Raw genomic sequence first — 27,772 nt, forward strand, 5'->3', positions numbered from 1 at the left:
CAGTTAACAGTATGGACATGACCCTGGACACTCTTGACAATGTCATGCTGTGTACTCTGTGTCTAATCAGGGCACGAGATTAGCACACAGTACAGCATCTCATGCCTTTGCTGCCGCAGAAAGTCTGAGGCCAGATTTTTTTCCTATGAAATAGTCAGGTTTAGCAAAGTGTATTCTTGGTCATCAAAATATCTACACAACAGGGGTTTGGACCAGTAGACATATGGGAAGTGTGACAGACACAGGCTGTACATTAGGCACATACTGAGGCATGCCATGTTCACATATAGGACCCGAAGGTTTGTTGTGAGCCATGTAGTGTGTGTGACCCTCCTCCTGCTATTTAATTTTCTATAGTTCGTTCACACTAACTTTTGAAAAGCAGAAGCTCTTTTTGAAAACTGAGAGTGGGTGGGAGGGAGTGGAGACGGGTAGGGGGGAGGGAGGGGAGGAGGAGGGGGGGAGGAGGGAGGGGAGGAAGAAGGGAGGCAGGGAGGGGAGAAGGGAGGGAGGGGAGAGGGGAAGAATGAAAAGAGGGAAGGAGGGAAAAAGCGAGGGAGGGGGCACTCCTGTGAGAAGAGAGAAGAGGGCTGGCTTGAACTTCAGAAGAAGAGCCCAGACCGTTCTTTTTTATTTAAATAAAAAAGAAAGCCCTGCCCACATGGATGTCCTGCCACACAGATGAGCAGCTCACTCCTCACTCTGGGTCCATCTTCACTGTTTTCATTAGGGGCTGCGGGAGGATTCATGGCCCTGAGGCCGACTGTATTGATGCCACTGATGGAAGTGAATGAAGAAAGTCCGGATTTCCTTGGGGTACACAGTGATGATGGAGCTTCCTGCTGACCTTGGTGGTGAGGAGGGGTGGCCTGGGGGAGGGGGAGAAGGAGGCTGTCTGCTTGGCTCTTCCTCCTGACAGGAGTGTTCTACAGTGTGCTATGGCTCCCTTGTGTTGATGGCCCTTGGCTGTCCTCTTCCTGGGACTCTTGATAAAGTGGGCCTTACCATTTAGCTTCCCCTGGGCCTACACTGAAGGGCACTGTGTTGCCCACCAGTCTGATGTCCCTGTGGAGCCTGTACTGAGCACCTAAGGTGGGACCAATGGAAAAACCTACCTTTACTCATTAGCTCCAGTCATGTCCTGCTAGGGGCTAGAGCTCCAGCCTTATCGAGAAGCCTCTTTTATTGGCCAGTTCCCTCCCTGCATGGATGAAATACTCCCCAACACAGACACACAGACATACATGGACACACAGACATACACAGACACACACACCTATCTGGGCGGAGCCCTCGTGAACACACATAGACACACACACAGACAGGTGCACACATAGACACACAGACATACAGACACACACAAACACAGACACATACACACAGACGCACATGACAGACAGACAGACAGACACACACACACGCACAAAACATATGAGCCCTGGCAGGAGGGGACTGGTCCAAAGCTGTTGTTAACCTAATCTGGTAATTAACGATGGTTGTGGATTCAGAGGTGGAAAGTAGCTACACAAGGCCACCCAGCACAGGGCAGACCTGTGTTCTTTCCCAGCCTGCCAGGGATCTCCAGGGGTCCCAAACCTCTTAGGTGGCCTTTTGTCTTCCAGTGCCACTGCTGCAGCATCTGCACGTCCCAGGTCCCTGTGAGTGAGCGTTCCTCCACGGCTATCACAGACCCTAGTCCTCGGAGTGCAACCTGCAGAGGCAGGAGCAAAGGGAGGGGTCGGCTATATTGATGCCCAGAAGCTCAACCGACCGGTGGCCACTCGCTGTGCCCGGGGTCCTCCTGCCTTAGTGCCTAATACACCTGCCTCCCTTCATCTGCAAGGGCAGACTGTCAGCCTGTTCCAGGTAAGGAAACTAAAACGGGGGTGTGTGCCTCCCTAGATGGTCTGCCAGATGAGCAAGGCCCTGTGGGGACAGGCTGATAGATGGGCAGCTGCCCGGAAGCCTGCAGGGATGGCAGGCACTGTGCCCACACGATTGCCCCAGAGCCTCTCGGCCATTTTTTGAACCAAGAGCGTGTTCCTCCCTAGCTTAGCAGGTAGGGAAGCTGAGCCTCCGGAGGCTGAGGGGCCTGACCCACTCGCGTAACTGGACACAGACCTCAGATTCTCTCACTCTAAGTCACCTTTCCCAGAAAGCCCGGGGAGAAGTGTTTGGTTTTCTGATGATACCAATGATTGTCCATGTTGTAGGAAAGGTTTTGCAGTGGACTGAGGAGGTGGCTCAGCCACTAAAACGCTTGCTTTGTCTGTAACTGCGGTGCTGGCTATGAGGGGCAGAGACAGGAGGTTCCCTGGAGCTCAGTGGTCAGTCTAGCCACCCAAATGAGCTCCAGGTTCAGTGGGAGACCTGTCTCAAAAAATTAGGTAGAGAACTGAGAGGGTGGCACCCTGACATTGTGCTCTAGCCCATGTGCACACATATATGTGCACAGCATGCACACCAGCATGCACATGTGCACACAGCCATACAAACATGCACGTATGCCACATACCCCCTCTCCCCCACCAAGGTACAAAATAAAACATGAAAGAACCAGATGTGGTCTTTGATGCTAACTGGGAAATCTCGTCCACCCTGAAGGGAGGGTATATATTGGGAGCCCAGCATACCGCATCTGTGAGCATGCCCAGTGGTCCTCTGACTAAGGTGTGGCTCAAGACAGGACTTCGGACGGGGTTGCCTCCCCTGGGTAGAGCATTCTTGGAGGCCTGACTGGTCCGGAATGAGGTAAGCATTGCCGGTTTACCTTGAGATCCACCGTCACAGGCTGAGACAGCACCGGGTCCTCCCCGGCTTCATACAGGTGGCGCAGGCGCAGCAGCACACGGCGCAGGTTGGCCTGAGGCTTCTCTGGGTGGCCTGTGGGTGTGGACGTGGCAAAAAGGGCCCCCATCAAGCAAGCTCAAGGCTCCAGGCTTGACCTGGCACTTTGCATTGTGGATTCCATTCCAGATCTCAGCTCCCTGCAGGACAGCAGCATGGCCTTCACCTGCAGCTGTCACTCAGAGGGACAGTCATTTGCCCATAGTCACATGGCTCATGGGCAGCAGAGGCAGGATCCCAGATAGGGCTGTGCCAACATTGGACCTCTAGCACGTCACACGGGGCTGATGCCAGTGTCCTCTTTCCTACAGTGGCCATGCTTGGGCCTGTCCTTAAACCCTCCAGCCTGTTCCTTCCTGCCCCCCTGGAGTTGGGTGTGGGCACAGGCTGCTCTGGTCGTGTGCCTCAACACAGAAAGTGAGCACAAGAGGTGTGCTGCTTCCTGGCAGGTGTCACCTCCCTGCTGCTTGCTTCCCTTCTCATTGTCATCACTGTCTAGTGGGCTCAGAAACCAGGGACCCTGGCACCGTGACACCCTCCAGGGGCATCTGCTAAATGCAGCAGTGAGACTCCTGATAGCCAGGCTGTCCCAACCCTGAGGGTGAGTGGGAACCGAGGTACTTGGGGGCTGCAAGAGGACTGTCTGGAAGAAGCACGTGATCCTGATTGACAGCATGATTGGATTGAGAGACACTGAGGAGACTGCCACAGCCCAGTCTCAGTGTCCTCCAAGAGGATCAACCTAAATGGGAGGACCGACCCTGAATGTCGCCATCTTCCCATGGAGGCCCAAGTGGCATACAGGAGGAAAGGGGAAAGGAAGGGAATGCACTCTCTGCCTGCCTGCCTGCATGCCTGTCTGCTTACTGCATCATGAGGTGGGCTGCTGCTCTGCCTTGTGTTCCCTGCTGTGAGGGGTGAAACTTCCATGCTTGTCTGCTAGGTCAGCCTTGTCTACCTGAGTTGATTTCCTCAGGTATTTTGTCATGAGATGAAAAGGCTGACTAGAAAGGGCTGAAGAGATAGCTTAGCGGTTAAGAGCACTGGCTGCTTGTCCAGACACCCTGAGTTCAGTTCCTGGCAGCCACATGGTAGCTCACAACCATCTGTAATGGAATCTGGTTCTCTCTTCTGGTATGCATAAAACAGAGCGCACATATACAGAAAATAAATAAATAAATCTTTTTAAAAAATGGGTGGTGGCAGCACATGCCTTTAATCCCAGCACTCGGGAGGCAGAGGCAGGCGGGTCTCTGTGAGTTTGAGGCCAGCCTGGTCTACAGAGTGAGTTCCAGGACAGTTAAGGCCACATCAAGAAACCTTGTTTCAAAAAGAAAAAGAAAAAAGAAATAACCACTTATACCTGGGGGTTAGAGATGGCTCAGAGGTTAAGAGCACTATTTGCTCTTCCAGAGGTCCTGAGTTCAATTCCCAACAACTACATGGTGGCTCACAACCATCTATAGTGAGATCTGGTGCCCTCTTCTGGTGTACAAGTGTACGTGCAGTCAGAACACTATAAACATAGTAAATAAATAACTCTTTAAATAACAGTTGACTAACATAGATACTAACACAGGGCAGCTCGAGCACTGGGCAGCATGTGGACTATCTGGGGACTGCGTGGGATCCATCTGCAGGGGCCTGTGGCTGGTCTTCGGCTGGGGGCCAGAGGCTGGGACCACCCTTGTACCAGCTTACTGACTGATTGCTCATTTTCCAACCCTCTCAAGGCCTTGGTCTCCCACGTGACAGATGAAAGGACAGGGGACCGGGCAGAGCTGTGAGGACTGCCTGGTGGACTAGGGGACAGAGCCACCCTGGTGGGCCGCCTCACCTCTCTGAAGGTTCTTCAGGTGTTGGGCGTGGTTCCTGCTGTAGTTCCAGCCAGGTATGCTGAGGATCTGCAGGTGTAGGTTGGGGGGCAGTGTCACACCGGGGTGATCATGGGGTCCTGCAAGGCAGACAGATGGTGAGAAGCCGACTCCTTCAGGCACGCAGCTTTCCACATGGCCCTCTGACTTTCAACAGGTGCTGCCACCTTCTTATCAAATTTAAGTCACATGACTGGCCTAGGCATGGGTCACCTGACTTAGGTAGACCTTACAGGATCTGTCCCTAGGTCTGCTTCAGTCTGGTCTAGAAAGTTAGAGTCTCAGCCCCTTTTACATGGCATGAGGTTTGGATCTTCTATGTTTTTCATGTGCTGAAAGCCTTGTCCCCAGCCTGTGGGCTGTTGTAGGGGGTAAGGTCTAGGGGAGGAAGTTAGGTCACTAGGTTGCACCCTTGTAAAGGTCACTGGGACTCCAGCCCCTTCTCTCCCCTTTTGCTTTTTAGCCGTCATGAGATGAGCAGTTCTCTGCCTTGTGTTTCCCACCATGATGGACTCTTGTCACCAAAAAGCAACAGAGAGAGACAAGCGAGCATGGACTGAAGCCCACGAAACCGTGAGCTAAGATGAGCCCCGCTTGCTTTTAAGTTGATTGTCTCAGGTGTTCTGTAACAGAGACAGGCATCTGATTCACAGGATGGGGCAGCTGTTCTCTGAGAGAAGCCAAGGAGTTGTGCAGTTCTGTCCCAACGGGAGGAGGAGGAAAAGGGAAGAAGGAAGCAGATGAGGGAGATCGGACGGACCCGAGAGAGGAGGAGAGAGGCGAGAGGAGGGAGGAGGAAGGGGAGAGGGGAGAGAGAGAGAGGAGAGGACAGAGGAGAGAGAGGAGAGAGAGAGAGAGAGAGAGAGAGAGAGAGAGAGAGAGAGAGAGAGAGAGAGAGAGAGTTCTCAGACATACTGAATCTTTGCCTGCGGTAAAGTTTATAGCCACCAGGGGGCGCCCACACTGGACATGGCCATTTGCAGTATGGGGTTTGAGGAAAAAGTGGAAGCCCTGACAGGAATACCTGCTCTAGACACCCATGGCCATCCTACCCTCTCACTCAGCCCCTCCTTTCTCTATTTCCCTTTCTTTCTTTTTCTTTCTCTTTTAAGATGAGGTCATACTGTTCAGACCAAGCTGGCTTTGAACACACAGCAATTCGGCTTCCCAAGTGTTGAGATTACAGGCATGGGTTGCCATGCCTGGCTTTTGCTCTTACTTAATTCCCCAGGTCTGCCCAGCCAGAAGTTCCATTTTTGCATCTGGTCCCTAGTAACTCCAGAGGGGTGGGGTGTGTGTGTGTGTGTGTGTGTGTGTGTGTGTGTGTGTGTGTGTGTGTGTGTGTGTGTGTGTGGTGTGTGTGTGTGTGTGTGTGTGTCGCGCACACCCACCAAACATGCTCTGCATGAGTGTGTCCCCCACTCATTCTCAGACACCCTGCAGGACAGAGGCTGTGCCTTACACACTACACGACTTTAGGAGACATTCCTTGCAGGACTGAGTGACAGCTTCCCACCTCTAGATGGCTCTACCTCCTACTTGGAAGGGTTCTGGCTGAAAAAGCCAAGCATTCTAATGCAAACCTCTGCAAGTGAGAAGGGAGAAAGCAGATTTCAAAGCATGTGAGAATGGAGCCACATTCCCTCTAGGCTCTCATTCTGCAGAGGCTGAGCTGCAGAGCCCTTTAAAAAATGCAGCATCTCAGAGCCTGCTGTCTCAGTAAAGACCCAGAGCCTCGGGCTGTTATGGGAACCCTAGGGGATACACAGTGCAAACACTGCATTAGGATCACGGCTAGGTAGTCTCTGCAGGGGTGTTCAACCTGTAGCCCAGGACAGCTACAGATGCAGCCATCATAAGTTGATAAACTTACTCAAGACACTGAACTCATTTAGTGATTTTTGTGGTTGCTCATTTTAGAAACTGACTGCAGTTCTCACGTGTGAGTGTTGCCGATGGCTGTTGCTTTGCCACACCACATGAAATAAATATATATGCTTTCACAAGCCATGGGCCACAGGTGGCGTAACCCTGGACTTAATGTGTGCCCACATCAATTCCTTGTCTAGTGCTGAAGAAGCCAAAAGGCTAGATTAGGAGCATTCTCACGTATTGACAGTCTACCCTGATTTGGACAGTTTTTGTTTTTGTTTTTGTTTTCCAGGACAGGGTTTCTCTGTGTAGTCCTGGACTCGCTTTGTAGACCAGGCTGGCCTCAAATTCACAGAGATCCGATTGCTTCTGCCTCCTGCTGGGGTTACAGGCATGTGCCATCCCACCTCGCGCAGACAGCCGGTCTTTTAAGCGATGTGCTTCCGCCACTTGAAGCACTATGGTGTGGCAGGGCTTGTTAAGAAAGGAAAAGACAGAAACTCTGTCCTAAAAAACCAAAAACCGAACCAAACCAAACTAAACCAAACCAAAACCACCACCACCAACAAAAAAAACCCCAAAAAGATCAAAAAGAAAGAAATGACAAACAACCAGTAAGGAAGGAGATGGAGAAGACTGAGGGGAGGACAGGCTGTGGGTCTCAGCTCTGTACTGACTAGCTGAGTAAGCCTGAGGGAGCCACTGACAGCACTCAGACCTTGAGGTCCCTTCCTGCTCCAAGGCTGCACAGCATGCTAAGGCAGGAGCCTCTTACAGCCACTTTCCCTGGTGGGCGCATCGTAGGCCATAGTGATGCTCACTCTTAATGCGGGTCTCTTCGTCAGATAGCTCTCTGAACAACACGACAGGCCTGTGCTGCAGTGCCACCCCACTCCTCGGGCGCAGGGCAGCAGTGAGGGATTTAGGCCCCAGCAGAAGCCAGACTACCGAGTGGACAACGGAGGTGTCATTCAGCGTGAGGTTGTAATTCAGGTTCCAGGACAGGTTGTTCCACAAACGCCGATGGAGCATCACCTGCAGCAGAAATCACCTGAGGTCCTTCCTTGCCCTTGGCCATGCTGTGGATGGCCGTGAGGGCCCACGGGAGGACAGCCAGGCCTCTCTTACCTCCACCTGCCCGTTCTCTTGGCTGGAGACACCGTGTGCTCGCTCTGCCAGCAGCACAAGCTGGCTCTTGTCATCCTCCATGAAGGCCGACTGTACCATGGGGTAGTAATTCTGCAGACACAAGTGCCACCCAGTGGCAGCTTCAGGACAGGGTCAGGCAGACACCAGCTGTCCCCTAGGCACAGTGGCACAGCTTCCAGCCTGGTGCTTCCTAGCCATGTAGCCTGACTGATGGGATTTGAGGCCCCTGCTAAGTGCTTAACACATGGCATCAAGAACCACCCCTGACAAAGCCAAGAGGGAACAGGGAAATAGTCAGGTCTTGGAAGTGGCACTGCCAGGATGCAGAGCCCACAGGGCTTTGAAACAGCTACAGGTAAGTGTTCAACAGACCAGGAGAAACATGCTTGGGTGCAGTGTGGAACTGCGGCCGGCATACCCGGGCAATAGTATTGCTCTTGAAGGCTTTGTAGGGCCTCTGCTGCATCTGGTAGCCATTGTTATCAGAGTAGAGGACTTTCTGGTTGTTTAGGTCACTGCTAGTCCTCAGGATGGCTTCACGGTTCAGGTCCAATGGGCCCACTTGGTATTGCTGCTCTATCCGTTGGCAGAGCAATTCCCCATCAGGGCTTGGATGCACGTGGGCCAGACGAGAGTGGATGGCATAGATGTAATCCTGGTCTGCTATGTTCCTAGGAAGGGGGCATAGAAGAGAGTGCTGTGGGGGCTGCCTGAAGGCTCCTTCCTTCATATAGGAAGCTGGGTGCCAAGAGGCAGCTATCTGCAGGTGGCTACCGGCAACCCAGTGGGAGGACTATGGACCCTGTGGAGATTCGTGCAAGCCCCGGACCACTCATGGAGTAACACGGACTCCTCTCCCATGCTCTGACTCAGCTCTGGTTCAGGCATACACAAAAACACAGGCAGAGGAGAGCAGTTCTCTCATCCAGCGATCAGCAATCAGTCACATGCCAGACCCATGCGCAAGAATGGGCTCAGAGGCTCTGGAGAAAGACACTGGCTCATTGACCCACCCACCCCTATGCCTTGCAGGGGCTGTAGATCCATCCAGGGACACACCTGTAGAAATACTGCCTTATGTCCGTCGCCAGCGTACCCACCACCATCTCCATTCCCACCGCTTCCCAGGCAGGCTTAGCAGTATCGTTGGGTGCAAACATGTAGTTGTCGGAAATGGGGCCCTGCTTCGTGTCCCCGTTGGCATGGTACTCCAGGAACTCTTGCCTTGTGAGCATTGTGCGGTTGCTCTGTCTGCAGGGGTGAGGGAGGAGAATGGTTGGTGTTGCCCTCAACAAGATCTCTCATCTGTAGCGGGCTGTGGCTGGGGATCAGGAGTGAAGAAAATGCCATGGAAGGGCCTGAGGAAGCTACCAGAAGCCTGGGGGTGGGGGTGGGGGTTGGGGAACACGACTTCTTTCTGATCCTACACTAGCCAAGGACTGTCAGGTGAAGTCGCAAGAGGGAGGCCGCACACAGGCTGCTGTCAGAGCGCACTATTCCCAGACTGCTGTTCAGCATCCCACCAGCGCTCCAGCAGCCACATTAGCACAAGAGCAGTGTCTCATCATGCTGACCGAGCCATCCTGGCATTGCATCCCAGTGATCCTTCACGCCCTTGGGGTCACTTGATTCCCAGGGATGTGGGTGAGGAGTAGATGACTGGCTCGGTGCGCAGATGGACAAGTGAGGGGCGGTGGTGGTTGGAATAGAGTAATTAAAAGACCCTTTCTGTTTTTAAACAGTGCAAGTACTTCCTGAACAGCAACTCCGTTTCCGTAGCTGGAGAAGAAGAGCACATGAGCACCATTCTCTGGGGCCCCTTTGAGCCCCCTTTGACTATAGGTCAGGGCTCAGAATGACACAGCTAAGCAACCTTTTTGCAGTGGCCCAGGGCCCCCCTCCTCAGGAACACAAGAGCATGAAGGGATTTTGCTATCACCTGGTCCTTCCCTCAGGAAGGCAAGCACAAAAAGGGTCACAGGACGCCACCCATGTGTCCAGGCCCCAGGCGCACTTCAGAGGCAGTGCTGGCCTCACCTTACCTCTCCTGAATGCTATGTAACAAGTTGGTGTCCTGGTCGAACAATAAAGTGTAGCAGTCGTTTGTCACAGGCACCAGGAGCTTGCCTCCCTGGCTGGTCTGGTTCCTCAGCTTGCGACTAAACTTGAGGGTTCTGGCCATAGGGATGACCGGTTTCCCAGTGCCTGCCTGGTCCCCACTAGTGCGCCTGACTTTGTAGAGCCGGTAGCTGAGGCCCGGGATGGTGGTCAGGATAAGCAGGTCATAGGTAGAAGGGGCCTTTGTAGAGTTCTGGATCTGTAAGCCAGCAACATGGAAAGGAAGTTTTCTCAGTCACCTCATCACCCTTACCTCACACTCCTGCAATGGGTGCTCACGTCCACTCAGGCAGTGGTGTCCATCCACCTCCTGTACAGATTCCCATGACATCTTTACAAGCTTTGGTTTTGCTCTCTGAGACACTCCCCAGCTCTGAACACACCACGCCTGGGACCTTTACTTCTACTCACTTCTCCTCCCTATGTCTTGTCTTCCACCATCTTAGCAAGGGCGGGGGGCTGAGTGTAGATGGGGCAGCCTGTATCCCACCCCAACCTTGGCACCTCTGCTACAGTGCCTCTTTCAGATGTTTAGGGCCTTTGCCCAGATACAGTGGAACAAGGTTGCCGAGTGGCAGATAGCAAACGTCCTCCAGCAGGACTTCTCGCCCATACCTGTGCTGACACCGGGTGGCCCAACTCATCCGTGACACTGACACCGGGGAAAGCGACAGTCAGGGTGATAATGGTGGTGATCTTCCAGGCCAGCGGGTTGTACACAGAGACGGAGTATCCCACAGGCCCTGTGTCTACAGAGAGAACGGACATCACTTGAGCTCACCCCACCCCAGGCGAGACTCAGCCTTCCAGAGCCCCTAGAACAGATGTGAAGAAGACAGAGTGAGGCCTGGCTTTGATCCAAGGCTTTGGGTGACCGGACCAGCACGAGAGAGAGGCTCCTGTGATGCGTGGCTGGTGCCCTTTCCTTCTGTTAGGCCTTGCTCCTTGAACATTGCTCACTCTTCAACCTTGCTCCTCAGGCCTTGCTGTCCTTTCTACCCAGTTCACTTTTTGGTTCTTCTCTACCTACTCCCCGCTGGGAGAAGCCTACCTGTGTGCTCATGGGAAGGCACAGGCCACCTCACTGCCCTGCTCAGCACTGGTGTCATAAGCCAGGCTCTTCTTTTCCTGCATCCTTAGCTTCCATCAGACTTGTGTCCCCAGAGTAAGGATTGGTCTGTGCTAGCCCTGGGCAGATCCTACAGGCTGGATTGGGTCCCACAGTGAGAGATGGAAGGGCAGGGCAGGTGGGAGGCAGGGCCCCGTCCCTGTCAGGGAAGCGAAGAAGACCAGAGAAGCTAGAAAGGGGCAGCAAACAATACAAGATGACCAAGATGGGGCACGGGGACCTGGAGCCTTGTCAAACCTGGCTGCTCATGATTTGCTTAGTTTCAAACATCCCAGTTGTACAATAGGTACATGTGTGACACTTGATGGACAAAGAGGCTGGGTCACAACTGCCTGGAGGGGACCTGCAGTCCACCTGGGCTGGAGAGGGGAAGCAGGGACCAAGAGGGGTAGGGCCAGAGAGCAAAGCAGGGAATATGGGGTGGCGGGTTCAAACCCCAGCTCTTGCTCTCTTTAGCTGGTGAGCTGGAGCTGAGCCGCGACCTCTCTGTCTCAGGTTCCGAGGTTTAAGCTTCCCTCTCGTGGACAATGCAGGGCACTAAATACACATGGGGGCATTCTAGACTCAGGAAACACTCAGAGCTCACCAGCTGTTCTTGCTCAATCCAACTGCACCGCCAGTCCACCCTGGACTCCACCAAACAGGCTGGCAAGATCATATTACAGTACAGAGACCACGGGGCCTCAGGCTCATGTGAAGTTCTGGTCTGTCTGTCTCTGTCTCTCTGTCTTTGTCTGTCTGTCTCTGTCTCTGTCTGTCTGTCTGTCTCTCTCTCTCATAGCTTTGGCTGTCCTGGAACTTGCTATGTAGACCAAGATAGCTTCAAACTTACAGAGATCCTGCCTCTGCCTCCCTAGTGCTGGGATGATAAGCATGTGCTACCACTTCTGGCCCCAGACTCTTTTCAAAGCAAAGCCTTCCTGCAGGGGCTGGCTTACCTGTCGCAGACACTGGGGACTTGTCCAGAGCAATGGAGGCCATCAGCTTGTGCACGCCCAGCATCCCCATTCTTAGGTGTTCCACGTACATGTTGCTCACCTTGGGGGACTCAGTGCCTGTGATGCCATCATGGTGCTGGACCTGCCACCGCCAGAGTCAAGGAAGAAGGTTGTCAAACTTGGTCCCGGGATGCACCTGCTCTCCAGAACGCCAGGGGAGAAGGCAAGCATCCCACCCATCTTACAGAAGGGAAACTGAGGCAGGAGGCTAAAATTCTTCCTGGCCTCACAGCTCTTCCTGGCTTCACAGGAATGCCCTGCCTGAGTCCTCCTTCCGGTAGGCACTCGGCTCCCCCTCCATCATCACTTCCCTGTGTATGCACTGGTTCCTCCTGCTGCACCGCATAGGGTGTGATGTTTCCACTGTGCCGGCGAGAGGTGGACTGTCTCTTTTTGCAGAGCAGGAGACTAAGGTTCCCTGGCTGAAGCCACACGGTTGGTCCGCTGCTCTGATCCACATAAAAAGCCCATCCAACCCTTCCCAACACCTCGCCTGGAGATTTACCCTCAGGCGCCTGTACGAGGGCCTGCCTGACCCAGCCACTTTCTGAAGGGGCGATAAACTACAAAACTTGTGTCTCCATTCCCATGTGGATACAGAGGAGGGAGGTGGGTGGAAGGTAGCCACCATACCATTGCATTACCATACCATGCTGTGGGGTCAATGTACAGGAAAGGAAATGGGCCCAGAGAGGAAACGCCATGAGGCAAAAGGCCGTCAGCTGAGCTCAGACTTGGATCCAGACAGGGCACTGGTGCCAGTCTATTCTCTATTCTTTGTAAAATCAGGTGTGAAGCTTACGGAAGCCACCCACTGGGTGGGTGCCCTGAGACTCAGGGGCCAGCTGCAGTCCAGTGTCACATGGGACCAGCCTTGTGACCAAAGGAGACCTCAGTTTTCTCTTCTATGCGAGGGAGCCTCTGATCATGGGGAAACACACACCATATAGGGACTTTACCTCAGACACAGCCCAGCGAAGCTGTTGGAGCTGCTGCAGGGCCCAGGTAGGGTCCAGAGCCCCACGGGGGGCTGGCCACATGTAACGTGTGAACATGGACTCCCCAGCATAGAGCATGGCACTGGCTTGTCTCGCCAGACCCTTGAGGTTGCTACGGGATGTGTAGAAGCCAGTCCACGCCTGCTGTGGCTCTGGAAGGTAAGCACATGTGGTGAGGCTGAGGGCCCAGGCCGTGGTCCTGAGTGCGGATCTGGGGATGGCTAAGGGAACTAGCTCTGCCTAGCCACCCAGGGAAGCACTCAGGCCTAGAGGTGACATCAGGACCTCTGGTTCGTACAGAGAGACCAGGTCCTGGGACTTCTGGACAGGGTCTGATGATTGATGGTAAGATCAGGCTAGGCTGGGTACACTGGGATGAAGTAGGTACTGAAGTGTCACAATAGGAGAGAACACAGCCCACAGTACACCTAAGAAACACGCAGCCTCCGCATACACAAAGGGTGGGGATAGCCTAGGGAAGGAGTGAGACATGGGGCCCGAGTGGGCAGCATGCAGTGAAGAGCCTTGAACAGCCAGATCCTTTTTGTATATGACTGCCGGCTTGAAAACCAGCAGGGCTCCTCCCAAGGCTCACAGAAGGAAGTAGAGACGGAGGAGGGAGCTGAGAGACACCAGGTAGGTTGCTTAGGGACTCATGACAGAGGTGGAGCGTGGGAAGAGTATGGGAGGCAGCCACCTGATTCAGAAGGTAGGTCTTAGGGCTCTTGTGATTTTTTTTGCTTTCTTGTCTTTTCCAGTTCTAGCTTCCGCCTCTTTTTCTCAGTCTCTCCCCACAGGACCGGCAGAGCCAGACTCTAGTGAGTGGTCACATAGCTCCAAGGAAAGGCCACAGTAGGGTGGTCAAATAGCACCAGCAAACCGAGTGGGTAGGAGGCTAGGCCTTCAGTGCAACTCTGCTGCCCAAGCGAGAAGCCTGGCACCACCCACACCCCAGGACTTGGACTGACCAGCAGGTGCATGAGTGTCTGTGCGGGGCAAAGCTCACCAGGAGGCACAGCTATGTTCTGGTCTCTGAACTGCCCTGCTCAAGTGTGTCAGTCAGCATCCCACCCACGTTGCCGAGGCTTCTCCATCTGGGCAAAGGCATAAGCAGGGCTGTAGGGCCCTTCACAGGCTGTGACAGAGGCAGCAAAGAGGTTTGCCTTTTGTTTCTGGCATTGGGGATGGGAGTCCAGGACTTCTATGTGATAGATAATTGCTTTATCGCTGAGCTGTCCCCCCCCCCCCAGCCCCACAACAAAGAAACAGCCATCATTTTGTGATGCTCTGAGGCAGGGCCTGGGCATGGAGTGGGGAGGGAGCTTTCTACTTGCCCTGGCTCTGCTGGAAACTAGGCAGAGGAGGGGGCCTGCTGTACCACCAGCAGGGGGTGCACACCAGCCTTGGAAGGGTTGAAGTTGGGTGCTTTCCCTGTATCTTGGAGCATTGAGAGCAGGGACTAGATGGGGCTATCTGACACAATGGCACCATCAGAATCCTTATTGTGAGGCTGGGTGGGTCCCAACCTCCCCAGGCAGGGAACAGAGGCTCAGGCCTGAGGACACAGGTAGGAAATAGACTCACAATGACAGTGACAGAGAAGAAAGGCCCCATGATTGCACAGGCGTGCTGCAGTGGGAAACAGCTGTCTAGGTGGGAAGGGCAGGTGGGAACCAGCCTGGTACCGTCCCCCCACCCCCTGCCACCTGAGCCTACACTGAGCTGGGATTTAGGCCTGTACCCCCTGATACTAAACCCTGAGGCTCATACCTGAAGAATAGGGAATAAAGTCATGGTGGTCCTGGATATCCCAGGTCATGTTGAAGGCGTACAGGGCTTGGAAGTAATCGCTCAGTGTGGCGTACTGCACTGAGATGCCAAACTGGGCAGTGTGGTTGTTGATGTACTCCAGCAGGGGGTCCATGTTGTTAAACTGCACGGAGGCATTGAAGAACTGCTTGTCACATCCCTGCGGGACACAGAGCAGTGGTCTGAACCTCTAGGAACCTTCGGAGCCCTCACCCAGGCAAAGGGGCTTTATCCTTACCACCCCCAGCAGCACACCCACTCTCCTTGGCCAACAAGGGCACCAGAAAGATTCCTGTAGCTGTGAGGTTTCTCTTAAGCAACCACCACTAGGACTAATTGCGACAATATGACAATTATTATATAGCCCTGACTCGCACATCTTGACCACAAGCAGCCATGGGCTAGGGTGGCAGGGTGTGGGTCATCAGCCCGGGGCCAGACAGAATGCTACCCCTTTCTACTTGCTTGCTAAGTAACTGTGTGGCCTCAGGGTAGTTCCTGAACATCTGAGCCTCGCATCACTGCTGCGAAATGAATTCCAGAAATACCTTCCTCCCTGGTTTAGTAGTGCCTGTTAGATGAATGAGACAAATACCCCGCAGAGTGGTCAGCTTAATAATAGTGGTAGTGATAAGGTATGGGGCTGTCCCCTAGGAACGCCCCTCTTATGAGCCTCATGGCAGGTAGCACTGTAAATCCACTGCATGGACGAGGAGCCTGATGTGTGTAGAGCCAAGCAGGCCAGTCTTTCAGCCCCAAACAATGTGAGTGGAGGCCGTTATGGCTGGGAGGTTATCCATCAGCCTTGGGGGGCAGGTGGGCAAGGGGTAGAGGGCAGGGGGCAGCGGGGCAGGGGAGCAAGGTGGAATAGTAGGCGAGGCCCAGGGTCTGCAGGGAAGGACAGGGCATCGAGAACTGGGTAGAGATGGGCTAGATTAGAGATTGCCTCATGTACAGGCTGGTCCTGCCATAGACTGCATGGAAGGCCTGGGCAGTGTTGAGGACACCAGGTGGAGCATGCCATACCCAGGGCCAGAGGACGTGAGGAGTCCGGAACCACGCAGCTCTCTGTTTAACGTTGGCCACCAGAGCCTCAGCGTAGAGATGTATGTTGGTTGTGGTGACAGGCTCACTCATATTGGGATACACGCCATCTGGGGGAGGCTCCGGGAAGACAGCCACACCATTCCAGTAAAATCCGGACCTGAAGGGAGACAGAAGCTCAGCAAAAGAGAGTGCTACAGAGGCTTTAGGCTGAGCATGGTTGGCCAATGGGATCATGAGAGAACCGCCTCAGGACCACATGGAGCCGGATGCCTTGGCTTCCCCACCATAGTGGCCCACTGGGGATTGATCGGATGATGGATGACGATCACCTGTGCCTTGGCTCCTGTAAGGCACCTCCTTGCTTGGCTGAGGCCAGAGTGAAGATTCATCTTGGGTATAAAACTGCCCCAAATATCAGTAGTTAAGAAAAAAATGTGTATATATTAATGCAATTAAATAAAAGTCAAGACGGGAGTGGTGGTGCACGCCTTTAATCCCAGCACTCGGGAAGCAGAGGCAGGTGGATCGCTGTGAGTTCGAGGCCAGCCTGGTCTACAAAGCAAGTCTAGGACAGCCAAGGCTACACAGAGAGACCTTGTCTAAAAAAAAAAAAAAAGAAAGAAAGAAAGAAAAAAGAAAGGAATAAAAGTCAAAGCTTAGAGTAATGGCTCACATCCATGACCCTAGCACTCACCACTGTGAAACAAGAAGTCTCACACAAGTTCAAGGCCAGCCTGGGCTACAGAGGGAAACTGCATCAGAAAAACCAAAATGAGGGGCTGAAGACACAGCTTCATAGTCCCGAGCTATCTCCTGCAGAGGACCTTAGATCGATTCCCATCACTTACACAGAGACTAACAAAAGCCTGTAACTCCAATTCCAGGGGATCCAATGTCCTCTTCTGGCCTCTGCAGCCATTAGTGCACACATGTACATACAGGAAAATCATGTGTATACATAAAAAAAAAAAAAAAAAAAAAAAACCCTGAAAATCCCCAAAAGCCCAAACCAAACCAGAACCATCCAAACAATTAAAAAAAAAAAAAAATTCTTCTTTCAAGGCCCACCCTCAAATCTGTGGTGAGCAAAAACATCACATGTTTCTATAGCAACAGGGTCACCCCTAACAGATTCTCCTAATCTGGAAGGATCATCCCTGTTCACGCCATGCAGCACTGGGTGGCAGTCATGATCCTGGGCCACCTGCTGACATGGCCAGGCTACCTTTGCCAAGCCCTGCCTCTCCTTTGGTGAACAATGAGACAATGGGAAGAGTAACAGAAACAATTTGTGGTATAGATGCTAGACACTGGGCCAGAGAGATAACCCAGCCATTAAAGGCTAGGCTCACAACCAAAAATATGCAAGTTAGGCACCGTGCCTGGCAGAGCAGCCTGACAAATGACAACAACACTTTAAGTTCCTATGTCTTATCGGCTCGCTTCCCACTCCCAGGGCCTGAGTACCTCACACGCAGACTCTGAAATCTGGCAGGCCTGGACTCAAACCCTAGGTCTGTCCTGTGCACCCGTGAGTCTGCATGTGAGGTGCTCAGGCCGGGTCACAGTACAGAAGTGCCACAAGGCACCACAGCAGCTGGTTCTGTGAAATGGTGTGGCACTTCTGCACTGTGACCCAGCCCCTTTCTGCCCCTGACACCTGTGCATGGTGATTCTTGACAGGGGTGAAGACCTTGGGTTACAGGGTTAGCTAGCATCTGATTTTCCAGTTGACTCCACAGCAAAGCCAGGCCAACCATGCGCATGTGGAGCCAAATGTCCTCACACCTGAGAAAGCCATGACTATCACTGGCCCAGTGCCTTTCCCTATAACTCAGCTTTCCAGGCCAGGAAGACAGAGGCAGGGAGCCAACTGGTCACTGTGGCAAGGGACAACCACACTGAAGCAGGAAGGAGAGCTGGGCGTGCGTGTGTGTGAGAAGAGGTTCCAAGGCATCATAAAAGGAATTGTGAAAAAGGAGGCACAACGCTGGGGTTCCTGGATATCAGCTGGCTCAGTTTTGTCACCTGGCAGATGAGGACAGGTGGGGCCTGGAACAGGCAGGGTCCCATCAAAGTCAGAGTGCAATGTCCCTGTGAGTGCTATATCAAAACCTCATCCTTGGGGCAGGAGAAGGGGCTCAGTAGCTGAGCACCTGCTGCCCTTGCAGAAGACCCAGGTTTGGCCCCCAGCAATGCGAAGCTCACAACTGCCTCCTAACTCCAGTTCCAGAGGGGATCCAGTGCCATCTTCTGGCCTCTGTGGGCACTGTACACACATGGTGCACATAAACTCATGCAAAAAAAAAAAAAAAAACAATAAATAATTAAAAAACCCCACTCCATCCTGTGTTGTGTGTGTGGGCATGTGTATGTGTGTGCATGCACCTGTGTGTGTATGCATATGGAAGTAGAGGACAATGTTGGGTACAATGCCTCAGGAGCTATCTCTCTTTTCTGAGATGTCAACACCCCTGGCTTTTGGAGCAGTACAATGTGGTTATACCAGGACCCGCATGCTCAGGAGGCTTGTGCATGGGAAGCCTCATGTGTGAGCATGGGGAGCTACTGATAAAAAGCTGCTTCTGAGTCTCAGCTTCCAGGGCCTGCACAGCTGTTCTCAGGGCATCTGCAGACAGGGGCACCTACCTGTTAGAGAAGGCGATGTATGAGGGGGTGCAGTAGCCATATTGGTCCATTACGTGAGTGAAGATTTCCTGCTGCTCTGACAGGGATGGGGACCCACGCCACACGAACTGCAGCCCCTGTGAACCAGGACAGGGGAAGGGCCAGGATAATGCTTGCTGGCACCCCATTCTCCTCCTTCAGCCCCCTTGCACCTCGATGGCATGGCCATACACCTTCAGCTTCTCTCAAAGGCTCAGGGACAAGGCCTCCTTCACCTCCTCTGTAAGATTCCCCCAAGCCAGATGCTACCAGGGCCACAGGTAGCTGTGAGACCAGCTTTTTGGAGCTACACGTGTCCCCGTGCCCACACCCACACCCACATCCCCCACCTGGCCTCAGAGAAGCTCCTTCTGCCCTACTTCAATACCCACAGCCATGGAGAGGTCCCAACTGTGCAGTCTAGTCTCAGGCAGCCTAAGAAAGGCTTGGAGTTCTAGAGCCACCAGACCATAGCCCTTTTCCACCCCTCTTGCCCTTCCAGACTGTCCTTGCACAGCTCCTAGACCCAACTACCATCTGGTTTCTGAGTGGAAAACATGGAGAAGCCACACTCAGTACTCTAGGGCCACCCACAGATGAAATCAGCAGTGTGTGTGAGCTCAGGTTCAGGGGCAGGAGGCCACCCTTGGAGTCAGGCCAGGCTTAGGCAGGTGCCACAAAGCCCAGTGGAGGGCAGGGTGGCAGGACAGCAGGAGGAGGTAACCATAGACATTGTGTGGGACGCACCTGGGCTTCCTGCATGGCATCCTTGAGGTTGTAGTCGATTCGAGAGATGAGATGGGCATTGAAGCCTGCCAGGGAAAACAGGGTGGGGGTCGTTGCCGATGCACCAAAGGGGTCCACATGCCAGGAGAACTGTGGCCGGATCCCAAATGTTTCATAGAGAAAGCCATGTCCTTCTGCAAAGACAGTGGTCACCTGGCTGAGCTGGGCAGGGTGGCCTCTTCCATCACCCTCACTCCGGCTCTCTGTGTACCCTGTGATGCCTCAGTGTCAGCTACCAGGTTGGGCAGGTCATGAGGACTGGGGAGAAGGGTTTCCATATTAACTCTTAACAGGTACACATTGAAGCAATCTCTAGATGTACAGTTCTTGGGGTTAACGACACTCATACATACCACCATTCTGGTCCAGGACTTTCAATCTTGCAAAGCTGAAGCATGACTTTCCAGCCCCCCGCAACATCTTTCTACATGTCTTTGGATCTGGTGGTTCTAGGGACCCCGTGTAAGAGGAACCCCAGGGCACTGGTCCTTATGTGTCCAGCTCATTTCCCTCAGGACTAGGTGAGTGGTCCTGGGGGTGGATATTCCAGCCTCAAATTATACAGCCAGGCCTGAGACCCTGAGTTTCTCATCTAGAAAGTGGGCATACTAAATATGTCCTGTTGGGTGTTGCTAAGTTTGAGGATAGTTTGTTACAGAGCAAAGCACTCTGGGTCGGACTCATCCCGACATTCGTCTACTTGAGTATCTTTCAGAAGAATCCACGGCAATGGAACAGCCGCTGGGTTCAGGGTGACAGGAGAAAGAAACTCCATGTGCTGAATGAACTAGCTCCCCCAAACCTTGCCCTAAGCACTGTCTTCACACCATCCAGTGGGTTTGTAGTCTGCATAGCAAGAATGTGATACAATGACCCAGTGACACTCTAGGCCCGGGGACTTTGATTGAGACCCAGGCGATGGCAGGACTTGGAAGCAGAGCAGCAAGCCATAAGCAAGATCGAGGCGCAGAGAGCAAGGACAGTGTGGAAGGGGAAGAGGGATTGGCGGAGGGCTGTGGTCTGGTGGGTCAGGTGTGCAGGGAGAGTACGGGTCAGGCAGGGGGCATAGACTAGCATCCTTCTGCCAGCAGGCAGGCTGGGCTGTGCAGGAAGCAGGGACGAAACAGCAAGAGGCTGCATGGGCAACATCAGCATGTTGAGGGCAGGTGAGTCCCCGAGGCCACTTCCAGGCTGGCAGAGGCCTCACTGCTCAAGGCACAGTGCCAGCCCACAGTGACGGATGTAGTGAGTCTCAGTCAAAGCGTGCTAGCTGCCTTCCTTAAGACTTTTGATCTTGTAGTTGGCAGGGCATGGAGAAAGCCCAGTGAATGATAAGTGATGAGGCCATGACTTCTTCACAGGCCCAGGGAGTATGAATATGCTAACCAAAGCTCAGCTTTGTGCAAACAGCAAGAGTGAGCTCACGCAGTCAGGAACCAAGAAGGAGTCCATTTGATGTCCCCTTCAACCCCATCAATGTGTCCCTAGATTGACTGCAGTTTGGTGTTGCCTGTTCAAAACAGCCCCACAGTTTTGTTTGTTTGTTTGATTTGTTTTGTTTTTTTGAGACAGGATTTCCTCCCGGTAGCCTTGGCTGTCCTGGAACTTGCTCTGTAGACCAGGTTGGCCTCAAACTCATAGAGATTCACCTGCCTCTGCCTCCCCAGTGCTGGTATTAAAGGTGTGTGCCACTACTGCCTGGCAACTGCATAGTTTTAGTATGCCTAAATATATCTTTCAACAGCATGGATTATGGAGGCAGCCAATACTATGTGTGGATTAACAAGCCTGATGGGTTTCATGGGAAGATGTCCTCTCTCATTCCTAATGAGAGTCAGGAAAGGTGCTAATATCCCTTACAGTATGCTGTGTTATGCCTCTGTGCTTTACCAGGAAGCTGGGCCAATGGCAGATTGCAGAGATCATGGGACTTGTTGCTTAATCAAGGGAGCTGATTCTAGTACTGGCTGTTGGCCCCGGGCAGAGTCACTTCATTCACTGGGTCTCAGGTGTTACAATTCTATTTTAAGAGCTACTTAAAAATATGAGTATGTAGAAGGAATATTTTATGTCTGCATGGAAGCATCACCTATCAATCAAAAGCTAATGGCCTGTTAGCTGACGCAGGGAATAGAGAGGTGGGAGTTCCGGCAGGAAAAGAGGAACTCTGGGAAACAGTGAGAGGTGAGGGTTCACCCTGGCATTCTGAAGAAGGTGGATGCATGAAACTGAACAGAGGTAACCAGCCATGTGGCAGAACTTAGAATATAATAAATGGGATATTTGTTATGAGCAAGTCAGGAAACATGCCTAGCTATAGTGGCCTAGGCTTTTGTAATCCTATTTAAGCCTCAGAGTTGTTGTTTCAGGAGCTGGGGTGTGGGAGGAAAACATGCATTTACATGAGTGCGGAAACAGATAACTGTATGCGAATGCAGGTGCCCACTGAGACCAGAAGAGGGTGCTAGATGCCCGGAGCTGGAGTTACAGTTGTGAGCTTTCTGATGTGGATTCTAGGAACTGAGCCCAGATCCCCTACAAGAACTGCACCTATTTCTAACCAGTGAGCGTCTCTCCAGTCTGCTGGGTTTTGGTTTTCACATGTGCAAGAGGAGACTAAGAATCTCAGGGCATCCTCAGCCTCCATGAGGACTGTGTGAGCAAAGCACAACACTGTAACAGAAAGTGATGGCAGGGAGAGGGGACAGAGCAATGTAATAGCAGTGACGGGATGGCAATAAAGAGGTGAGGATTAATAGTGGTGATAGTGGTGGTGATGTCGATGATAGTGATGGTGGTGGTGATGGCATGACAGTGATGGTGGTGCTGATGTCGATGACAGTGATGGTGGTGGTGATGTCGATGACAGTGATGGTGGTGCTGATGGCGATGACAGTGATAGTGGTGGTGATGGCTTGACAGTGATGGTGGTGCTGATGTCGATGACAGTGATGGTGGTGGTGATGGCAATGACAGTGATGGTGGTGCTGATGGCGATGACAGTGATGGTGGTGCTGATGGTGATGACAGTGATGGTGGTGGTGATGGCGATGACAGTGATGGTGGTGGTGATGGCAATGACAGTGATGGTGGTGGTGATGGCGATGACAGTGATGGTGGTGTTGATGGTGATGACAGTGATGGTGGTGGTGATGGCAATGACAGTGATGGTGGTGGTGATGGCGATGACAGTGATGGTGGTGGTGATGGCAATGACAGTGATGGTGGTGGTGATGGCAATGACAGTGATGGTGGTGGTGATGGCGATGACAGTGATGGTGGTGTTGATGGCGATGACAGTGATGGTGGTGTTGATGGTGATGACAGTGATGGTGGTGGTGATGCGATGACAGTGATGGTGGTGGTGATGGCAATGACAGTGATGGTGGTGCTGATGGTGATGACAGTGATGGTGGTGCTGATGGCGATGACAGTGATGGTGGTGGTGATGGCGATGACAGTGATGGTGGTGGTGATGGTGGTAACAGTGATGGTGGTGCTGATGGTGATGACAGTGATGGTGGTGGTGATGGTGATGGTGATGACAGTGATGGTGGTGGTGATGTCGATGACAGTGATGGTGGTGGTGGTGGCAATAATGGAGATAGTAGTGATGATAATAATGGTGATGTAGTACCGATGGAGATAGTGGTGGTAGTGATGGTGCTGATAATGGCAGTGATGAAGGTGATGGAGGGGGAGTAGTATTGACGATGGTTGTCATAATGGTGATGGTGGTGGTGAAGGCAGATAACGTTTACTGGGCATGTATTAAGGAACCATATATTCTACTTAAAGTACTTCATATGAATTATCCCAACTTAAGTCTCTCAAGAATATCAAATTAATCTCCCAACAAAGAAGCCAGAGTTCGAAGGTTTATCTCTTGCCTGAGGCCACAAGTCCATGGGGGCCACGATGGTCCAACGACACCTGACTCTGGACCCCTGGCTCTTAACCCCTCTACTCAAATCCCTGTAGACCTAGAAGATCACTGTTTCCCATTGTCATAGTGCCCTGCTAAGCGGAGGAGGCAGAACTCGGGACCTGGAGGCCAGGCATACACTTTTACCCACCCCAGGCCTCTGCGTGCTGGGCAGAGTGGCTGTTATGACCTGAATGAGAAGTATCCCCCACAGACTCGTGTACTGGGGGCTTGGTTCCCGTGTAGGAGGTACTGGAAATTTCAGACTGTAGGGCCTACTGGAGGATGTAGGTCACTGGGGCAGGTCCCCTTTGTCTCTGGTTCCTTCTCGTCCACCATGAAATCAGCAGCATCCTCAGTCCATGGTCCTGCTGCCGTTTGGCCTCACCGCGGGCCCACAGTCAACAGAGCCAGAGACTGTAGGCAGACGCCTCAGCAGCTGTAGGCCAAGCCAACAGTTTGCCTGGTTTCCTCAGCTACTAATGAACAATGATAAAGAAGTTAAGTGCAGCAGCCAAACCTGTAAGTTGTAGGATCTGGTCATCCACGTGGGTCACAGCCTCATCATGCATGACCTGGCCTCCAAGAACAAACTCCAGGCGTCCTTCCTCCAGGAGCTGGCGGACCTGGGCACAGGCAGGCAGAAGAAGACGGTCAGGTCATAGGTCCCAAAAGCCTACTTTCCCAGGGACTTTCATGAATTGCCCCGCCCTGGCTCACTCCACAAAAGCAGAACACTGTCCTGGTGCATACCATGTCCTCAGCACACTGCCCATGGCAGCTATTGGAGACCTGGATCCATGCCTGTTTCTGCAAATGTGATTTTAACTTTCAAATAACTTAAAACCTTAAAAAAAAAAAAAAAAAAAAAAGCTGCAAGAGCTGAACAAAGTGTTTCCTCATAGCCCTCCCCACATCTACTGGTCAGTTAATGTTTTTGGACTCTTTTTGCCTAAATACTTCCATGCCTAAACCCTCACTCTATTTTCTCTAAAGCACTTATGATGAACCAGCTGTAGCTGAAGCCTGCTTCACCCTGAGCGCTTTTGTGTGTGCCTCAGAGGAACTAACTAACTAACTAGCTAACTACCTAGCTAACTCTAGTATTACCATTGTGATTAGAATGCAGCAGAGTGGGTGGCAGTGCACGCCTTTAACCCTAGCACTCGGGAGGCAGAGGCAGGCGGACCGCAGTGAGTTCAAGGCCAGCCTGGCCTACAAAGTGAGTCCAGAACAGCCAAGGCTACACAGAGAGACCTTGTCTCGAAAAAACAAACAAACAAACAAACAAACAAACAAAAACAAAAACCCAGAAAACAGAATGCTAAGATCTACTGTGTAACCCCCAGGCTTTCCGAGAGCCTCCCTGGGTGCCCTACCAGTTTCCCCTCCCAGCACACCACTCAACCTGGGACCATATGTCTCAGAAAACTACCATCTTTCATTCATGTCCTTTAATTCAGGGTGCAGCTCCTCAGTCTTGTCTTTTTTGGGGGACCCGACAACTCGGAGGCAGACAGGCCTGTTATCTGGGTCTTGCTAGTGAATGCATATTAGACAAATGGATGCAGGGATAGGTAGGAAAAAAATGATGGGCATGAGGGTGGGCAGCCGGCTGTTTGTAGTCTGCTGAGGATAGAATCTACAGGTGGCTTACTCCAAAGCACCTGCTACATATAGGGAGCTGTCTAGCTCCTGGGGAGTCCACAGCGGACACAGCAGACAAAATACTGGCCTCCAGGGAACTGCACTAGCACATCACTAGGGCTTTACACAGAAGCCACACCCCTCACAGAAGTTTGGAGACAGACCCCATGGAAGGGCAGGCTCTAAAGTCAGACAGGCCTGTTTCAGACCCACACCTGTTTAATTCATAAACTGTAAACCCCTGAAGTACTCCCCAGACCACCTGTAGAAGTCTATGTACCAATGCCCATAACGGGTACATGCATGGGGCCTCAAACATGAGGTAATGCAGATGAGATTTCCTCCCCACCACTACCAAATGCAGCCTCAGTAAGACCCAGCAGATTCCTGCTAAGTCTGCTTAGTCTGCTACTTCAAGTTACCTAAGTTCTCTAAAGCTCATGTGCAGTGGCTGTTCAGGAAGGTAAATACAGCCAGGCGATGGCAGTGGCGCCTTTAGTTCCAGCACTCGGGAGGCAGAGACAGGTGGATCTCTGTGCGTTTGAGGTCAGCCTGGTCTACAGAGAGAGTCCAAGACAGGCAGGGCTATACAGAAAAACCATCTTGGGGACAGGGGTGGAGGCAGGAGCTGCGGGGATAGCATAAAAAAAAAAAAGAGAGAAAGAGAGAGAGAAAGCCAGGCGTGGTGGCACATGCCTTTAATCCCAGCACTTGGAAGGCAGAGGCAGGTGGATCACTGCGAGTTCGAGGCTAACCTGGTCTACAAAGCAAGTCCAGGACAGTCAAAGCTACACAGAGAAACCTTGTCTCAAAAAAAACCAAAAAAACAAAAAATGTAAAACAAAAAACAAACAAACAAACAAAGCACAAAAGAAAGAGAGAAAAAAGAAAGAAAGGTGAAAGCTGGAAAGAAAACAGAGTGCTAAGTATTCCAGGTGTTTCCTCAGAATGCTTGGCATGAACTGTCTGAAGGGGCTGCACCTTATCTTGTTTTATAGAAGAGAAAGCCACGGCTTACAGATGCCAGTGACAGGATCAGGCACCAACCTGTTCATATTCTCTGTACTGTGTGACACCAGCTGCCACCTAGCCAGAGATCCCAAACTTGGCCAGCTGGAGGCAGGGGAGAGTCAGTGTGCACAGATTGTGTGTGTGTGTGTGTGTGTGTGTGTGTGTGTGTGTGTGTGTGTGTGTGTGTCAATGTTCACTTGGGTGTTAATTAAGCACCAACTCCTGATGCCTCTTGGGAAGGAGTACTGGCTTCCCCCACCAAGAGCAAGCAGAAAAGATGACATCACCCTGTCTCTGGGCAGTGGCCCCGACCACAACCTTTGTTTTTTTACAGCTGGCATGTCCCTGAGCATATCTGGAACTCCCTACCTAGTCTCATGTTGGGACTTTCATATAACACCTGGGATACCTGGGGACCCATGTCCTGCCACTCCTGTCCTTGTCTTACCTGGTGTTTCTGCTGCTCAGAGGCCACACCGTCCCACCACAGCCGGAAGAACTCTTGCTCCACAGCGATAAAGCGACGTTGCTGCCCACGGGCCAGTTCCGCCACCACGGTGGTGTAGACATTGGCTGCATAGGCTCGCATGCTTTCCTGGGGAGGCAGACGCCATCACAGCCCCACAGAGGTTGGGGTTGGTGGTGAGCCCAAAGGACCAAACTGAAGATCCAGAGACCAAGTGCTGTGGTGCCTAAGACCTCCACGTACATTCAGGCCTAGGGGGTATGTGGTAGGGATTGCCACGCTCTCATTACAGATGGGGAAACTGAGGCAGTGGACAGAAAGTCCCCCAACCCACACCCCTGCCCCGACCATCCAAGGTCCTGAACAGAAAGAACCATGAAGTTATAGGCCCAATACCAAGCTTATCTGGCCAGGTGGGGTTGTGTGTGTGTCGAGGAAGCTGAATTGACTAGCCCCTGTGTCAGCAGCACAGAAGGCCAGCCCACTTCCCAGCAGTCAGCTGACATCCACCTGCTTGGAAGCCAGCCCCACTACGTGCTTACTCCGGGCTTACTCACGAGGTTGGTTATTTATCAAAGCCCCCACTTTGGGGACACACTTCCCTGCCTTGACTCCGAGGCAGGAAGTGGCCAGCCCGAAGCTACGGCTAAGACAGCAGGGTCAGGGTGAGGACTGCAGCCCAGGCCGCTCTTCTTCCCGGCTGGGCCGAGAGCACCCCGCAGGAGGCAGCCACTGTGCAAGGTGGCCCAGCAACGCCTGCCACTTACCTGGACCGTGTAGACCCAGCCCACGTCCATGTGACTGTGAGGGACCACGAAGGCCCGGATGGGGCCGGCGGGCTGGGCTGCCGGCGGCCGCAGCAGCAGCAGCTGGCCAAGCAGCGGCAGCCAGCGCAGCGGCCCCATTGTTGGGCGGGCTGGATGCTGCCCGGGTGGCGGGTCCGAGAGGAGCGGCCCACTTCCGGGTCCGGGAGCGCGGCGCCCCCTGTCGGCGGGAGTGCGCGAGCGCAGCCAGCCGATGGGTATGGCAGGAGCTTGGCGTGGTATCGCGCCCCCTGTCGGCTGGAGTGCATGGTGCAGCCTTACAGTCCGAGGCGGGTGCCTCCGGAGTGGGAGACAGCAGTGTCCACGCAGGGGGGAAGCTTTCCAGCATAAAACGCTCCCGTACGGAGATCTCTAGCCTTAGGGTGGCTTGACTTGAAACTTTTGAGTTCATTTTAAGGGAGTAAGACTGGCTTTTACAGACAGTTATGGAGGAGTCAAGGTTGGCAGGTTCAGAATCAAATCTGGGGTCCTGGGTGGTGAGCTGGGGCAGGTGTTTAATCTTTTTGCTTTCCATAGAACGGAATATGACAATTACAGGAGGCACGAGTTGCGATGGAAATGAGATCTAAACGAATGAAATCCCTATTTCCCAGCCCGTCACAACT

The 27,772-nt window shown here is 52.8% G+C and overlaps 1 protein-coding gene across 1 annotated transcript; it reads right to left on the minus strand.

Moving 5' to 3' along the window:
• Positions 1 to 593: 593 nt before the first annotated feature.
• Man2b2 (mannosidase alpha class 2B member 2) lies at positions 594 to 27,248 on the minus strand. Its single transcript, XM_051164841.1, has 19 exons — positions 27,111 to 27,248; positions 26,326 to 26,472; positions 23,740 to 23,845; positions 19,256 to 19,428; positions 18,491 to 18,606; positions 15,821 to 15,998; positions 14,756 to 14,954; positions 12,947 to 13,137; positions 11,928 to 12,069; positions 10,476 to 10,609; positions 9,785 to 10,059; positions 8,802 to 8,993; positions 8,161 to 8,413; positions 7,722 to 7,832; positions 7,415 to 7,628; positions 4,685 to 4,801; positions 2,771 to 2,883; positions 1,597 to 1,711; positions 594 to 869 (listed from the first exon to the last, which is right to left on the minus strand). The coding sequence occupies exons 1-19, from the start codon at positions 27,246 to 27,248 to the stop codon at positions 727 to 729; spliced, it is 3,057 nt and encodes a 1,018-aa protein (XP_051020798.1). The 3' UTR covers positions 594 to 726.
• Between the last annotated feature and the right edge of the window lie 524 nt (positions 27,249 to 27,772).

The sequence above is a fragment of the Acomys russatus genome, chromosome 22 (genome assembly GCF_903995435.1).
Source record: "Acomys russatus chromosome 22, mAcoRus1.1, whole genome shotgun sequence".
In the NCBI taxonomy this organism is placed as follows: domain Eukaryota; kingdom Metazoa; phylum Chordata; class Mammalia; order Rodentia; family Muridae; genus Acomys; species Acomys russatus.